This window comes from Hippopotamus amphibius, chromosome 12 (assembly GCF_030028045.1).
Source record: "Hippopotamus amphibius kiboko isolate mHipAmp2 chromosome 12, mHipAmp2.hap2, whole genome shotgun sequence".
NCBI classification, from domain to species: Eukaryota; Metazoa; Chordata; class Mammalia; order Artiodactyla; family Hippopotamidae; genus Hippopotamus; species Hippopotamus amphibius.
The window spans coordinates 35,679,224-35,697,178 of NC_080197.1; the positions used below are offsets into that span (position 1 = coordinate 35,679,224).

The 17,955-nt window shown below is 41.7% G+C and overlaps 1 protein-coding gene across 4 annotated transcripts in view; it reads right to left on the reverse strand.

Moving 5' to 3' along the window:
• Positions 1-17,955, reverse strand: part of RALGAPA2 (Ral GTPase activating protein catalytic subunit alpha 2) — a 285,849-nt gene that overhangs the window by 146,836 nt on the left and 121,058 nt on the right. For all 4 annotated transcript variants that reach the window (XM_057703254.1, XM_057703256.1, XM_057703257.1 and 1 more), the window contains 5 exons: positions 14,789-14,879; positions 12,646-12,822; positions 2,915-3,108; positions 2,064-2,162; positions 1,679-1,834 (listed from right to left, as the gene is read on the reverse strand). In XM_057703254.1, the coding sequence (XP_057559237.1) occupies positions 1,679-1,834; positions 2,064-2,162; positions 2,915-3,108; positions 12,646-12,822; positions 14,789-14,879 (717 nt within the window). The remainder of the gene's footprint in view (positions 1-1,678; positions 1,835-2,063; positions 2,163-2,914; positions 3,109-12,645; positions 12,823-14,788; positions 14,880-17,955) is intronic.

Genomic DNA, 17,955 nt, shown 5'->3' on the forward strand with positions numbered 1-17,955 from the left:
GATTTCATCTCATTTTACTGTTTCATTTTCACTCCAACACCCTTTAAAATAGAAAGAGGATTCTAAACACACCTATTTATGTGACTTTCTGGAAAACTCATTCTAGAAATACTAAGTGTTTACAGCTGACTTCAAATTTGTTTTTATTACATGAGAAGATTTTACAGTTGATTACCAATTCCAAGTAGATGTTTTCTTGCAAATCTTCGCAAAGTACTGCTTTAAAATACAGTGTTGTTAACTAAAACTTCCTCTCTTGGTTCTCTCACTGAGGGATCTCATTATCTGTGAGTTAATTCTCTTCCCTATTTTTACCCCTTAATCTTCCACTTGCCCTAAGTTGCAACATTCTCTAAAACATGCTTCCATCCGCAATGATGGCTGCAAAATATGTGAGCAAGGAGTACAAGCAGGTCTACTTACACCTCTCTATTTCTACATTTGTTTAGGAAATAAACGAGCCTGTGTGTCTAAGTCCAGCCTGCCCTACAGATGTCCACTGTACACTGCTGGAACTGGATCAGTAGGGTGGTATGGCTATTACTTCAGAGGAAAAGCCCAATGACTAAAGCTCAAAGTGTTTATCAGGGAATATTTTCCAAGAGTTTTAAATAGGGCCCAAGGTAAGCCTGGCAAATCCGGAGAATGACCTCTTACACGTATCAAAAGGTCTATGTGTCTTCATCATATATTCAAAGCATCAAATAAAGACAGAAAGGATGGCTACTTGGTATTTCATGAATGACTGAAGTTCACTGATAAGTATCTACAATTTAAACGGTAAATTCTGAAACACTCCCCAAACCTCTAATTGGTCAAGAAGACTTAATGATAAAATTAAATGCCTTCAAATTTCTTAAAGCCTTCCCTTTCCTTCTCCCCACCCCCAATGCTACCACCTTAGCTCTTGCCATTTTAAAAAATCTATATTTGTTTAATTGCTTCCTAATTAATCTCCAGGCCCAACCTGCTACTCTATCCCACCACTGTCACATTTCTAAATCCATCCTCCAAATAGCATCCAGAATAATCTTGGTGGCTTCACAAACCAATCACATCACTTGTCTGCTTGATATTCAGACAGCAAGTCAAGAGTCAGTGTTCCTGCCCCTCCCGGTCCTCTGCCCACCAGCAGGGGACTTCCAGAGGGAGGAAGACCAGGGGCTACAGGCTGACTGCTAGTGGCTCCTTTGGCCCTTTTGTTTCAACTTAACCACCGATCACATTTGAGAGAAATTAGCTCCTCATCAAGAGATGTCAGGACCCCTAATTTATGGGTGAGATCATTCACAAAAACATCCTAACTCCTAAAACAGTAGCTTCCAAACATTTTTAAATGACCAAAATCATTTTCTTCATACAATAGCTAATGTAGAATCCCAACAAAAAGTGGGTGAGATACATATCTCTGAGGCTAACAGGCAGAGGTTAGATCATACAGAACTACAGGTCACACAGTAAAATTTAAATTTGGTTGGTAAAATGCAGTCAGCGGGGAGAAGCAGCTCGGATGACACAAGTTGGACTTACATTCCTGAAAGGCCACCAGTGTAGAAGACTCGAAACTACTGAGGATTTCAACCCGTTAGAGGTACTTTCATAAACCCCAATTTCACCTGCAAAGAGTGACATGCACCTTCCAAACAACAGGCCACCGCGATTGCGGAGTCACAGATACCTGGTCCTCGCTGGTTAGTCCCAGGTGCATGACGAGGTAAAAATGCACCAGGAAGTCCGAGTTGGGCAGCACGTCCTGGCGTCGGGTCATCATGGCACAGATCAGCTTGTAGGCTTGGAGTTTGCCTTCCTTGTACGCGTCGGGCAACGTCGTCGCCTGCCAAGGAGACGTTCAAAGATTTAATCAACTCCAGATGCAGATGTGTTTTGTCCGTTCATTTACTTCTCAGTTTTCCATGAGGTTGTTTGTGGAGACGTGGGATGCGCTGGCTTGAGTAAGACCCAGCCTGTCTTCAAAACATGCAGCCTTGGGCAATTACATTTTTTAAACTCAATTTCAGAAAGGAAGAGGAAATTACAATAAAGGAATAAACATATTCACTTGCCTTAAATAGCCATGATGCAAACATTCTGAGGGGTGGGATCAAGGCGGGAGGAGACGGAGAAGACTGGTTATCCAGGCTTACTGCAAGGTTATCTCGTATCTAATTCGCAAAGAGGAGAATTATAAGGCGGGCAACATACAGTTTATCCCAATGATACTTCAATATCGTGATCCACAGTCAAATAGCTGCAGCCAATTAAATTAAATTTGAATTGTGTGGTGGTTTTAGATCTGGTACAAAACTAGGGCATTGTTTTTCCTTCAATCTTAATGCCTAGAGGTCATCCCAACCTCCAAACGATAAGGGATGGTTTCATGAGTTATACTATGTAAACATGAATCGTGTTTTTGCAAAAAAAAAAGTACTAACATGGGGAAAATGTATGTTGTAAACAAAAACAAAAACCAGAATGAAAATTGTATGTATCTAAGATTCTACTTTTATAAAAATATGTTTATCCACAGAAATAAGACTATATACTAACATTGGTTTTCTTTGTGGATGGTAAGATAAATTTTCTTCTTAGCATTTTTTTACATTCTTCAAATTTTTTACAATAAAACCAGTATTGCTTTTATAAAGAGAGTATCTAAAACTACTGTATAGTATCCCATTCTTTAATATCCTATAGTAACAGTCAACTTATGCATTAAATGAAACAACTTTTAGGCATTTATAAAATGACCAAACTATAAATATTATTATTTATTCTTTGATCATAAAACATACTTTGTCTAAACATCTAAACTTTTGGTCCAGAATGTGTTCAAAAGTTACGTGCAACACAGTTTTGATGTCAAGTGATAAAGCAACATTCCCACACTAGAACAAAAGATGACAGCAGGACATACCTTTGCTAGCTTGTACCAGAGTTCATAGAGATAGCCAAACACTCTGGCATGGATCTTGGGTGATTGGATGTTATTCACATCTCCGAGGATTCCCAAGATTCTTCGCCACAACACGGCGGCCGAGTCTGGGTGCCAACCCGTGAGGGTCCCCCCAGCAATTATGCTGCAGTCATCAGCAAGGCATTCGCTGCTATCTGCGGGGGGAAAATGTGTGTTAATCCTGTAAGTGCAATTTTGATTTCATCGTTACAGCCTTTTTTTCTTTAATGCAGATTACCTATGCTTGAAAATTTATGTATTCAGAGTAAAATAAGACGAAGTGTGAAGTGTCTGATAACTTGGAAGGACAGAAAAGTGGGATCGGTGAGGAAAGGCTGGATGATTCTGATTCCTCCACCTAAAAGGGCAACAACCCAGAGATGACAAAACCGTGCCTGGAGATCCTGCAAAGGGCTTTATAAGCAGCCGGGGGCAGGGGAGGAGAACTTGAGCATGATGGGTAGGGAACAGGACATGAAAAAAGGTGGTCTGGGAGGCCTCATGGCTGCAGTGACATTTCCAGTGGTTCTTACTGTTCACTCAGGTTTATGCAGGGTATAATTTGCTTACAACAAATTTTATCCTTCTTGGATTCAAGGAGCTGTGGAAAATGTATATGGTGGTGTAACTGCCACCATAACTGATGATGAAACAGCCTCTCCACTCCCAAAGCGCTCCTTCGCAGTCAGCCCCCTCCCTGAACCACTGCTCTACTGTCCCTACAGTGTTGCTGCTTCCAGACTGTCAGATAAATGGAATCCTACAGTAAGTAGCCTTTCCGTCTGGTTTCTTTCACTTAGCGTTTATTTGAGAGATTCACCCATGGGGTTGTGTATCCACAGGTATCATGGTTTATCCATCAACCTGACGAAGGACATTCTATGGTTTCCTGGTTTGGATGATTATAAATAAAGCTACGATTGCGTACAGGCTTTCGTGTGAACCTATGTTTCCATTTCTTACTTGTAAGACCAGGATCACAAAATGGCATGTGTTATTTCTCTGCTTGTCCCTTCCTCTTAGTGGACCACGTCTTGCTGTGGCTGCCTGAGCCAGGGGCGTGTCCTCACATGTCTGAAAGTCTTGGTTCCCTGACTTGTAATTCATAGTTTGGTTGGGTATAGAGTTCTGTGTTGGAAAAGCTTTGCTCACTTTCCTATAGTGTCCTTTGTAATTTCAGAACCAGCAGCACTCTGGTATTTGAAACTTTTTGTGTGAAAAATTATTAACTCTGGAGAGTTTCAACCTGTCTCGAATAGGCTGAAAAAGGTAAGTTTCTCTTTTATTTGAAGCTTCAGTAAAGCTAGGAATTATCCTCTTTTTTTAATATAAATCTCTTAGAATTAACTTGTATTATTTTTTAATCTTATATTGTTTTTGTAACTCTGTTCCCTTTTTCCTAATATTTTTCCCTTGACCAATCTTGCATATTTCTCTATTTTATTAACATTTTTAAAGAGTGGTCTCTGTTTTCTTTATTGCTTTCTAGTATATGTGTATGTACTTAGCTTTATGAGTTCCTTTTTTTTAAATCAACTTCTATATGTTATTCTGCCATTCTTTTCCTAGTTTTTTGAATAAGATATTGAATAGATCAATGTTTTTTGCTTCTAGTGTACACACTTGAGGCCATATATTTTCCTCCACATAAGTTTTCAGCTATATTTCACTGTCGTCCAGTTTGAAATATTTTCCAGTTCACAACTTAATTTCTTTCTGGACTTAATTTATTTGAAATGCAGTTTTAGTTTCTTAGCGTACTATTCTCTTTTCTTTTGGTTCTTCTGAATTTATTTCATCATGTTCATGGAATGTAATACAGTTTCAAATCAGGGACAATTGTTGAGGCTTGCTTAATGATCTAACTGCTCAATTTCTGTAAACGTTCCACGTGCTTAAAAAAAAATCACAGGTATATTTAAATTAAGTTCAAAATTTTTTTGATGAGGGTGAGTCAAAAATTATCTGCACTCCAGTTATATTAAAACTTCTGTTGGCCGCACTGTCTTATCAGTGCTTTTCGTTCAAGGCTACTGTCTCCCCAGTCTCTGCTGTGCAGGTGTGAATGTGTTACATCAGTTCATTTGTAACTGTGATGGGAGCAAAAATGGACGCCCCACTTGTGATTTGCACGAAAGAAGAGCAGCGTGATTTGTTTTTTATGGTCTGAGGGTGTACCTGGTGCCGTTATTTATTGAAGACTTTGTGTGCACTATGAAGAAAGTGTTTTGTCGCGAAGAAGTGTGTATGAATGGATAGAGAAGTTCAAGGAAGGTCACATAAGTGCTAGCCATCAAGAAGGAGCCGGACGCCCGTCCATGTGAAGACAGAGGTGTATTCATGGCTTGCAGCTCGGCCTAAAACATTTTTTAATGAGGGAATACAAGAGCTTGTTGACAGATGGACAAAGTGTACTGAAAAGCAAGGAGATTATGTCGAAAAATGGTGTATTTGTCTTTTCTAAAATTTGATTAAAATAAATTCTACAGCCAGAGTGTGGATAATTTTTGACTTACCCCCACATATACAGATCTCCATTCAATCAAGACTAATTATATTGTGTAAATCTCTATTCTAATATTGTCTTCTGCTTAACTTGGCTATTAATGAGGGCTGATATTAAAAATTTCCTACTGTGATTACGGTTTTATCAGTAGTTCCCAGTAATTCTGTCCAATTTTGCTTCATATATATCTAGAGACTATGACGTTCATATAAATTCAGAATTACTGCTGTCACTAATAAGTGACTTCTGCTTTAAAGTTTATGTGACTGACATACACAGAGCTACACCCCTGGTCTGCCTTTCTTCCTATGTCTCAATATGTTTGTTTATTTACTTAGGATCTGCCTGTACATTATGTATTAGGGGTACATCTTGTAAACATCACATGGCTGGATTTTATTTCTTCAACCCAACCCAAGAGTTTCTGAATTTAATTGCAAGTTTAAATTGTTTATTTTTATATTACTTGCCAATTTATTTGATTTCACCTCTCACATCTTACTTCAGGCTTTCTGTTTAAGTCACCTCTGCTTTGCTTCTCTTGAATCTTTGGACGGAGTTTAAAGAGCTGTGTCCCAACCAGTCCTCTCTCTACTGGCTCCGCCAGATGTTATTAACATAATCATCCAATCAAAGTTCTCCTTCTCACCCCCTTCAAAGAAGGATGCACTGACATGTAGACAGCCATAGACCACCACTGAGTGTCATCTTGGATGCATATGTTGTGGGCTTTTTCAGACCTAATCATAGAAATGGGAGCAGAGTCTACGGAGGCGAGGAGCTCAAGTAGAGGGATGACCAGAACCCGCAAGACCAGGAGGAGTGGGTGTGAGGAGGGGCCAGGGCAGATCCAGGGCCGGCTCCGTATGCTTCTCGCACTGAGCCCGCGACAGCTGCTAACAGCTTATTATCAACATATTCATTATGGAAAGATCCCAAGGCCCTAAAAGAGAGGATTTGATAAGGATGGTACACGATGTCATGGAAAGATCTTCCCAAAGCCAGGAACACTGTTCCTTCCTAGAGCAAAACTCATCTGTATTTCCCACACCTGTATCATACGGGTCAACTGAAGAGATGCAGATGATGTAGGCTGGAACCTCACACGCTCTGCCTGCACAGACAGCGAAAGCCTGATTACGGCCCCTCTGGGCTCTCTGACTGACTTTTACAAAACCTCAGAAGACAGGCTCGTCCTCCTCATGCTTAATCCGTAAAGCGAGTGCAGTATCAAGCATCTGTCAGTCCGAGAAGGTCTGCTGAAGCTTCAGCGAGCCCTACAAGTCAACCTAAGCCTCCGAGTGAACAAGCAGCATAACACAGCATTTATTTTTCTCATGAAGAATGCTGTGATGTCATTAATCCTTTGAGGGGTAAATAAAAGTGAAGGGATTCAGTGACTCAGAGCTTTACTCCACCCCCAACCATTACCCCCCAAACCAGCCATCTAAGGTGGAGATTAGCCTGCAGTGTGCTCCAGTCAGGCTGGCACTTCCCTTGAGTGACAGCTCCAAAGCAAACACAGATCAGGTACCTTACACCTGCACCTCCCTGCTACCTGCCAACGAATACATTCTCAGTTATGGAAGGATTCCCCACACCTCCAAAAAAAAAAAAAAAAATTCTGTTTCAATACTGCTTTGCTCTCAGAAAAATGTATTCCTCAGTGATAAAATTCTGGGTAACATCTCCCATCACATTATCAAAATACAGTGAGTCTTTTCGAGGTATCTGAAGTGACTGCATGCTCAATATTCCTGTGAAAAAAATTTTTAATGAGTTGAAATGTTTTTGCCCCAAATTATTCCATTCATGGCATAAGTAACAGAACAGATGCTGACATTTTACATGTAGATGGTTCCTCGGTGGAGCAGCACTTAATTAAAAATCGGGATTTGAGAGATTTCCGAAAATTTCATGTTCACCTTAAAAATACCACTTAGTTCATTTTCTTTTTTCATGAGCAACCTAGCATCTTTTTGTTTCATTATTACTAAATGCTATAGAGACATTACATTTTTTTTGTTAAAGTAGGAGGTCTTACCAACAAATAAAATTATATCATCTTTTTCCAAGTACATACAAGACTTTATTACAGGAGCAATCTAAAGTTCAGAACTTTGCAAATATGCAGAGGATTTAGGCATGAGATAAGTCTTGGTAATCGGTAAAATAGGCACTTACGACCAAACTGCTGCAACTTCACCCAGCAGCAACGTCGTGTAGGTTTGGTGGAGGACTGATGAAACACATTCGGGGCTTTGGAATGATTTTCCCTTTTGAGTTGAAAACTAAACCAAAGGCACAAACCTAAAGGCTCAATTGAAACCCCTTAATTCTGGGGCCAGAAAAATTAAGCCTAGACTCTGATGATTGAAAGTGGAGAAGCGCGGATTCCTCTCCTTCCTCATCTGCTCCCCAGGCACACGCGACATTCATGTTAAAAGTTTCAAAGGTGAGCAACCAATCCCACAGTACTTCTCATCGGTATTCTTCTTTAGAACGTTTCACGTATTCAAAACAGATCAAAGCCTGGCGGAAACGCCAAAAATGTGTGTGACGGCAGAGGACCCTCACAGATCATTTCTGCAAAAATAGTTCTGGTGGCAGGTAACAGTGATAATTAAAAGCAGAAGCTATAAGTAAAAGCAGAAGCAGTCAAGGGATTTTGCTAACAACATTTAGAGGCAGGAATGAGGTAATTATACTAAAGAAGAGAGATTTGGAAACTCAATCGTACATATTTTTTATTATGAGAAAAAGGTTAAAATTTAATTGCTGTTTTTAGCCAAATCAAACAACAGCCTGCAGCGTAAATCTTATTCATTCACTGATTCAAGTATTTACTGACTATTCCTTTCCTGCTACGTCCTGTCCTGGGCGCCAAGAATCAGCTGTGTCCATGACCAACGACCAACGGCAATCCTGCCCTTCACGCGTTACCTTGCAGCGGCAAATACCACTGACCCTCCCCCAACTAAAGCAAAATGTTGAAAACCACTTCTTACTGAACCTCATCTTAAAACCTATCACTGATCTGACAGGCACCTGGAAAGGAAGGAGCACCAAAGCTGGCCCTTACCCTTCAGAGTTTTGCTAACCCTAAGTTCTCAAAGTTTCTCTGACAATGAAACGAATGTTTTCCTTATGCTGAAGTTGAATTAATGACTGACACTTTTCTTAGGGTTAGATTTTTTTTTTTCACCTCATTTAAGAAAACCTTCCCTACCCACCAAGGTCTTAGACATATTTTTGGAAGACATTTTCTTCCAAAAGTTTTTAAATTCTCCTTCTTACATTTAAGTATTTTATCCATCGGAACTTGGCAGTGGGCAAGGCGGGAGGTAGGGCTTCTACCCCATTTTCTGCCCCATGGCTAAATATTGTCCCTCAGGCCTTTGCTGGGCAGTCCATTCTTTCCTCGTCAGATCTGGAATGCCACTCTTTTGTGTGTCACGACTCCACGCCTGTGTGGACCCAGTATATATTTTAGACTCCATTCCATTAGTCTATTTGTCTGTCCCTGTGATTAAAACTCCCTTTAAATAAATCTCATAGCACTTACTGCATTATTTGTCCTTAACAGGATAAATGTCTTATTTTTCTGTCCTCTCAGTAAGCTCTTAAGTTGGTCATGGCTATGACTTATTCATCTTTTCACTTCTTATAGCATCAAAATCAGTATTTCTAGACTATAAGCTTATTTGCTAAATAAGAGATGAGGTCAACAGCAATAGCAACTCTTAGCTATAGAGTCATAAATATTCCCTTTGAGAAAATCGTAAGCTCAACAGAACAAAACATATGCGTGAGTCAACTCTATTTTCTGGTTTTCAGTATTCTTGATGCTCTGGCATCTGGGGCCTCCCTGACCAGGAAGGGCCTGCTCGTGCCAGGGTTAGCTAATTCCTAACGATAGCTCACAACTCCCCAGGGAGTGTGTCTTCACTGCAAACCCCACAATTCCAAACCCAGGCCTCACAACTACCTCCTCTGTCCAGCTCTTGCCCTCAAGGGGATGTCCCCATGCCCTCATCACCACAGGGGCAGGCACCAGGCAACCAGGGCCAGTGTCTGTGCCCCATTCTGCCGAAATTACCCAGGCTAGCTGATTCTAAGTCTGCCGAGCCTGCCTTGCCCTCCCTTTTCCATGCAAACGGCAATAAAGGCTGTGGCCCATGTTTCCCCTCTCTTCCTGCCTCCAACCCTGGTGTCTCCCCATGTGCCCCCTGCATGGCATGCTGTGCCCCTATTTCTATAAACGTCTTCCTTCAGGACAGTCATCTCCATGTCTCCATGTTCTGCCATACAAATCCCAGACACGTTTTGAAACAACGCACTATAAATTTGGCTATTACTTTCAGAAAATATGAAATAATTTAAATAAGAATGCAAAATATAAAACTAAACTGTTAGCCTGCCAATGATAAAGGAATTGAAGATTTTAGAAGCAGTTTATTATTCTAAGCATTTGAGAGCTGGTAGGATTATTCAACGAGAAACAGATACATTCAAATTGTTGGATCACTCTATTTGCGCGTTCTAGAGATCAGGGTAACATGAGTTTTATTTTGTCCATTTATGAAGAAATTGTTCTCCTAAGAACAGAAAGTTAAATTCAGAACTGTGATAATCCTTAAACCTTATCACGTTACAGTTTGTCCTTTTCACAGATGACAAGATGAACTATTGAACTGAGTGTCCTGATTCTCGATATTAGGATTTCAAAGAAGAACTAAGTATTTGGAGGAGTTAATCACAACAGAGAGCAGATCCTATAAAATTACCTCACACGACTTTACTAAATTGAACAGTCCCATGCACACTCTGAGATGGGATCAGAACTAATCTTTCCAGAGGACAGACAGAAGACGTAATCACCCACTTTCCTTTCTTTTCAATAAAAGTAATTAAAACTAGTCCTCGTTTAAACAAATTCAACTTAACTGAAAATTCACTATTGCCTACGATAGTACCACAGTGATGATTTCCCTTGGCTAATCTGTATATTGGACCCAAAGAAGCCCTTTATTCCATGAATGTATTAATAATTCCCGAATAGTTTAAAGGGGTTTGCAGTGGTAATTTTAACAGCAGCATAGAAGAAAGGAGTAGGCACAGCGCTACACTTGGAGTCAGAACACTCTGGAAGCCAGTTCCAACTCTGGCACTTACTTCCTAGCGAGATAACACCACTTCTCTGGGTCCAGCTTCCCCATCCCTAAAACAGAATTGGTAAGACTTGGCCTGCTTACCACAGCAATCAACGAGGATGCCTCAAAGCTCTTTGTGAACTGTTAAGTCCCTTATAAGTTTATGGTATCATTATTCAAAATCTTTATACATGTCTACGTATCATTACTTATATAAAGAATTTAAAATCATTTCTAAAAGAACCACAAATTTGAGAAGCACAAATTAATACTACCCAATAATTTATAAAAGTAAGCACATGGTTTAGCCTGTCATTCTCTCATTGACTTTGCAAGGCTTCTACCGTTGGCAGATGTGAACACTCAAGACCAAAAATGTCCTCTATCTCTTAAGGATGGCATATACAGCATTAGAAGGCAATGTATTACTCATTTACAGCCGACTGGTTTGTTTTTCTTTGCTTGTGTTTCTAGTCTAAATTAAGACACACGTTAAATATTAAGGTCATTCTCCTTGGACTATCTATCTCACAGATAAAAGATTTTATCCAACACCATTTTTTAATGTAAATTTTATGAAGTTTTTATGTCACTCCATCAGGAATTTCCAAAAAAATTAAGGACTGGTTAAATTTTATATTGTAATTAATGAAAACCAGTTTGCTTGATTTAAAAAAAAAAAGTTAAAAGTTTTGCCCTTACTTCTAATTTTTAAAATAACTTTTAGCATCTTAATACCACTATTTACTCAACACATGCTTTGTGGTTGCGGCTGTTCTCATCAAGGGCGTCTCCGGACGCGGGAACACGGTGGGCCAGGAGGGACGTGGACGCAGCCGGCCTCTTCCACGCTGAGCTCCTCAGAACACTAGTCTCTCCTGACACTCAGCAAAGCAAAGCAAGACAAAATCCCAACTCCTCTTGGTGCTCCTGTCCTCGCCCGTCATAGCGCGAGGGAACTGAGCCTTTAGAGGTTCACATTCCCAGGGTCATGCGGGGGGGGGGGTGGGTGTGTGTGTGTGTGTGTGCGCGTGCGCGCGCGCGTGCATGTAAATAGCTAACACTGAAGAGTGCTTCCACATGAACTGCTCTGTGCACTTGACTTAGATGCTCACTCATTAAGTCCTGCAACGACTCTATTAATACAGACTATTCCTATCCCCACTCTACGGAAAAGAAACTGAAGGACAGAGAGATTTCCTGGCTCGAGGCCACCCAGCAACTCCCTGCCAGAGCCTGGGTGCAGACCCAGAAAGGTTGGCTCTGTAATCAACTCCTGAATCTGTATCTGCAGAAATACAGATACTCAAGGGAAAAAAGTTGTAAGAAGTACAGAATACAACATTTTTAAAAAGCTTAAAACCAAAATTAAATGATGTATTGTTTGAGGAGACGGATGTTGTGGTAAAAAGGAAGTTAAGGGCATGATTATAAAGAGAACTGGGGACCGGGTCACAGGATGATGGGAGAGGGAAGGACTTGAGAAGGGCCTGCTGGGGGCTCACTGGTGGGGCAGCTGTTCTGCTTCTTGCGCTGGGTGCAGGCTCACTGGTGCTCATTTGAATACGACAGCCCATAACTTATACATGCATCACATTTTATCTCATATGTACCAAACATTCTATAGTAAAATTCAAGAAAATAGTCATCAATAAGCTATCCAAATCCTTTAACGTATCATGGATTTAGGACACATGTAAGTTGGAGAAATCCCTCTTCTCTGTTTCCAGAGCGAAGCAGATCTGATCAGGGACGGCAAAGCCTTGACATGAACACCTTCCCGGTGGTGACAGTGGGTGTCAGCACGGCAGGCCTCCTCTCTATTCAGCCACTGTTTCAGAACTCTCTCCACACTGGATGCTGCGCGTGCACGACGGATTCTGAACAGGGGGTTGGGGCCAGCGCACCCATGTAGGGGCAGGGAGCCCCCACCATCATTGTGCTGAAGGACCCCCAGCCTTCTCACAACTGGGAAACCACGCGATCTCCCAACCAGTGTTAACACCGCAGCCTCTTTTCCAAGACGCAGTTACCTGTCAGGTTGGAGGCATCTGTGGGACTGAGTTGTAACCAGTGGCGGGCATCGGAGTCAGTCGCCACATCCGCGGGCGGGCTCAGTTCCGGGTCTTCCTCACAGGTCTGCCACGGGCTCAGGGACAGCTCTGCCTCAGTGCTGCAGCCCAGAGTTGGGTCACTGCTGACACTGTCACCTGGCACAGTGGAAGACACAGTCTGAGACGGCCAAGAGCAGGGAACCAGCACGTCTGCAATCCCAGCTCGCCCGGAACTAAGCAGCTGCCCCAGCAGGACTCATTCAGGGGACAGGGGCTCAAAAGGTGCCTGTGTGGGGCTCCTGGTCACCGAAACAGAGCTTCGTGGCGTGGAACACAAGCAGTCCTTACGGGCCCGCTGCCTACGGCCCATGCGGCACCCTCTTCAGGGGTCTTACGCTTTCTACCCTGACTTATTCAACGAGAAGACAGGGGTGGGTGGAGGAGGAGTAGGGGGACTGATTCCACCACAAATGCGAGTTCGTCTTGCTAGCCTGAAGAGCCTGAGGATGCTTTCTACCTCGAGCCCAATGTCTAGACCTGAACCTGGGGTGAATCACCCAGGATAACCAGGGATGAGGTGTCCCATGCAACAGATACTCTCCAACAGAGATCCTCCCCTTTAAACAGCAAAAGGTTCCAATTTGTCATGATACAAGCATGCTTTCAAAGGCTGTGAAGCCTCATGGGCTATTCAGTCTGACGCAGAGCAGATCCAGCCGGCCTGCTGCCCCCCAGGTCTCCTGTCTGCTCCGCAAGGACTTGGGGTGTCCACCCTCTCTGCCTGCAGCCCCACCGGCTGTGCTCGGATCTGCCTCTGACAGTCCCTCAGCCTTGCTGCTTCTAATCTGCTGTCCGCTCTTCACCTGCAGAGAACTGACAGCTGTCCCAGGCACCAACCTGCTAGGTCCCTAACTTCACCTGCTCCGGGACTCTAGAAGGTAGAGCCTAAGAGGTCCTGCTCTGCCCTCTACCATGAACCACCGAGAAGGAGGGGGCCTGGCAGCAGACCTCAGGGAAGCAGAGTATTAGGACTGCATTTCACAGTACGTGATGGTACAGATCAGCATCCCAGTCAGATTTTAAACACTTATACCACTGACTTCCAGGTACTTCTGAAGCTTTTTACTCCTGACCTGGGGAACTTTCTGGAGAAGATCATTTTTTTTTCTTTAAGAACTTTTATTGAGATACAATTGACATATAATAAACTGCATATATTTAAAGTGTGCAATTTGATATTTTTTTTCTCATTAGTAATGTATATATGGCAATCTCAATCTCCCAGTTCATCCCACCCCCCCACTCCCCCACTTTCCCCACTTGGTGTCCATATGTTTGTTCTCTACATCTGTGTCTCTATTTCTGCCTTGCAAACAGGTTGATTTGTACCATTTTTCTCTATTCCGCACATACGTGTTAACATATGATATTTGTTTTTCTCTTTCTGACTCACTTCACTCTGCATGACAGTCTCTAGGTCCATCCGTGTCCTACAAATGTCTGAATTTCATTCCTTTTTACAGCTGAGTAATATTCCATTGTATATATGTACCACACTGGGGAAGACCATTTTCCCTTCTGAGTCTGTCTGCTCACCCAGCCACCAGCCTCGGTTGTGCTTCTCACCTGGAGAAAGGCCCAGGGCTGGAAAGGCCAGCCTCGAAGGTACAGGTAACTGAATGGGACTGCTAGATTGCATGTGTGCACTAACACCCATCCATACTGGGATCCCAGGAATAAAAATGTCCCATTTCACAACCATGGGTCTTCGGATGATAAGATATCATTCGAGTTAGAAAGTCAAAAGGAAGGACTTCCCTGGTGGCGCAGTGGATAAGACTCCACACTCCCGATGCCGGGGGCCCAGGTTTGATCCCTGGTCAGGGAACTAGATCCCACATGCGTGCCACAACTAAGAGTTTGCATGCCACAAGTAAGGAGCCCACATGCCACAACTAAGGAGCCAGTGAGCCTCAACCAAGGAGCCCGCCTGCTGCAACTAAGACCCAGCGCAACCAAATAAATAAATACAATTTAAAAAAAGAAAGAAAGAAAGTCAAAAGGAAACAAAACACATCCACATGGAGCTGGATGAACACAGACCACATTTCCTGGCACTTACTCTTCTGTCTCTCCCTACATTTTCCTTGCGTCTGCTGCAAATCATCTTTCAAATCCAATTCAGCGGGACTGCTGCTTCTTCGTACTAAGATCTTCAGACAGAAAGAAATATTGCATTTGTTACAGGAAAGTTTTCATTTTTACAAGACTGTTAAGTTTCTAGTCCACATTTCTAAAGAAAAAGAAACAATAATAACAGCAACAAAAAAATGAATGACGTTTTTGCATTAGAAGGATGTGGGTTCACAAATTACTATGACTGAATTATAAATTACCCAAGATCTGAAAATTAAGGCTTCTACTTTGTCAATTGGCAGCCGATTACAATGGTCTACTGAGGAGTGGTGCCAAGTTACATGGAAATTGTTCATTTTGAAGTTCTGTTTGTAAGGATGGAATCCTCCAGGAGGCCTAAGTCCCCTGCGGATGGCCAGTGTGTTGGCAGGGGAGGACTCTGTGCCCAGACTCCCAAAGGTCATTTCAGTGCTTGCCTTGTTACATGTGCAGCAGGCTGTCCTGAGCACTACTCAGCACTGGACCGTGGGTTAAATACAGGGGACTAGAACACTGGGAAGCAAACTGCATCCTCTAAAATTTACATAACTGGCTTGGAAAGACAAAACATACACAAATCACACAAAATGGTTACAACGTACATTAGCAAAATATGCGAGTCAACTCTCTCTAAAAGGTATGCAGAATAAAGCTTTACCTTGATCGGCTCACAGTGACAGGAGCTGTTCAAGAAGCAACAGACATGAGGTGGTAGAGAGAAGGCAGGAGGGGGCTCAGGGCAGGAAGCGCTGAGGAATCAGCAAGTTCTATGTGCAGGAAAAGAAGCCGATTATAGCAGGCCATGCAGGGCATCAGGTGAAGAGGGAAAACGGTAAGAAAGAAATGCGACCACCTACAAGGGGCAGCTGCCGCTGGGCCTCCAACAAGCTTAGGAATTTCAACCCAATATTGACAAAATGAGCAACTCTGTATTCCAGACAATAGCTTATTGTGATTAAAAACATAAGGAGAAAGGTAAGTCAAGTAGCTATCTGTGGGATAGAGTTAAGAAGAAAGTTGCTATTTAGCTGTTACAGTGATTCAGGAATGAGCAGATAAGGCTTTTGGTGGCAGAAAAGGAGAAGGAAAGATAAATGCTAAAAATGCTGCAGAATGACAGACAAGAGCTTACATGAGAGCTTATATAAGAGCTATACGTGGGAGTGGAAGTTAAATCACAAAAGCATATGAATCTCAGGGACCATGAGAATGATGGTGACAAAGGAAGGAAGGAAGGAAGGGAAGGAAGGGAGGGGAAGGATGAATAGACAGATAATGGACAGAAGAACCTGAGAAGGTTTCTGATATTTTAATTTTCATCTTTGGGCTGAATATATAAAGAGAATGTACCGTAAGTGTCCAACAAAAATCCAGGACTGGTGAGATGGAGGATAGAGCCAGGAATGGAGATCTATATTTAAGGCTCCCCAGTTCAGAGTACAAAAAACAGGAGATTCAATGAGCCAACTAAAAGAATGAATATTAAACAAGCAAACACATGAAAAGGGGTGACTAAGATGTATAATTAAAAGACAGAATAATTATTAAGCTAAAACACAGAAGTAGGTCACAAATAAGATATTTAGAAGATTAACAGTATATGAAAAAAATATTATTCAGCCTTAAAGAAGGATGATATATGTCTAATATGATAATGGAAATATACCCAGGATATTTTCCTAATTGAAAAGCAGAATGTGGGCTCTTCTGCTTCTGACTCTCTGAAAGATGAAATATCCTCCAACTATAAAACTAGAATCTACATAACAATTTGGAGCTCATAGGAAGTAAAATAAACCTCCAAGTGATCCACACCTTCTCCCCACCCCCCCAAAGCAAACAGAAACCAGGGCAGTGAAATGGGGCTACTTTCGGGATAAATCTTGCATTACCACTCAAGGTTGCAAAAGACCAAGAGTCCAGGATTAAAGTAGCATTCGCTGTTTCATGAAACTTCATCACTTCAGACATCCAGGTTTTCTGTAGATTCACATCAGCCAGCTAGGAACTCACAACTGAAGATCACCAAACACCAAAGGAAATAAATAAACGACCATGCACAGGAGTCTCAGAAACAGCAAATATCAGATTGATTTTAGATAATCAGATAAAGAATTCAGAATTGCAATCTGTGACTATTTTAAAGGAAAAGAAGATGGGAATCACAAAAATAAGCAAGCAGCACAGATTATGAGAGATTACAAGATATACCTGAAAATAATTCATCTGAACTTGCAGAAGCAAAAGGTATAACTGTTGAACCAAAAAACTCAATGGGAGTATTAAACGGCAGACTATTTATACATGTATTGAACGGAGTGAAAGACAGATCTGGTGAATTACCCAGGATGCACCAGCAGAGTCAAGGAGAATGGAAAATATGAAAGGGGGCTTAAGAGACATGGAACACAGGATGAGAAAGTCTAAACATCTTCCTACTCAGAATTCCAGAAGGATAGAGCAAAGAGAACAAAAGAGAGGCAATATTTGAAGAAATGGTTACCAAGAACTTTCCAGAAGGAATGGAAGAACAAATATTCACAGATACATGACACATATACCATATTCAAAGCAGGATGAATGTACAGACCAAAAGAAAATGCACCTAAATTATACTGTGTGAAAATGAAGGACAAGGAAGAACAATGAGGAACAACAAATAGACAGCGTGGACAGACGACTCCTCAACAGCAACAGAGAAAGACAAAAGATAGTAGAAAAATAGCTCCCATTAGAAGGGTGGGGGGAAGGAAGAAGGAAGTGGGGGAATTACGGTAATTAAGACAGAGAGACAAAGTAACCAATGACTCAAGATAAGAAGCATCAAAATAAAGCCTTACACATCTGGGAAGCAGTATATATAAGAGGAACATAGCATTTCAGTTCAATAAAGGAAAAATGAATTTCAATATATGGGGCCCAGGACAAGTGGTTATCCACGTGGGGAAAAAAGTGCAACTGGATCCCTACCTTGCTCCATAAACATCAACTCCAGGTGGATGAAAAACTTAAATGTATAGAGCAAAACTGAAATACTTATATATGCAAGGTAAATATTTTTATCCTTGTGGAGCTGATATTTTAAATTTTTTCATAAAACATAACCACAAAATA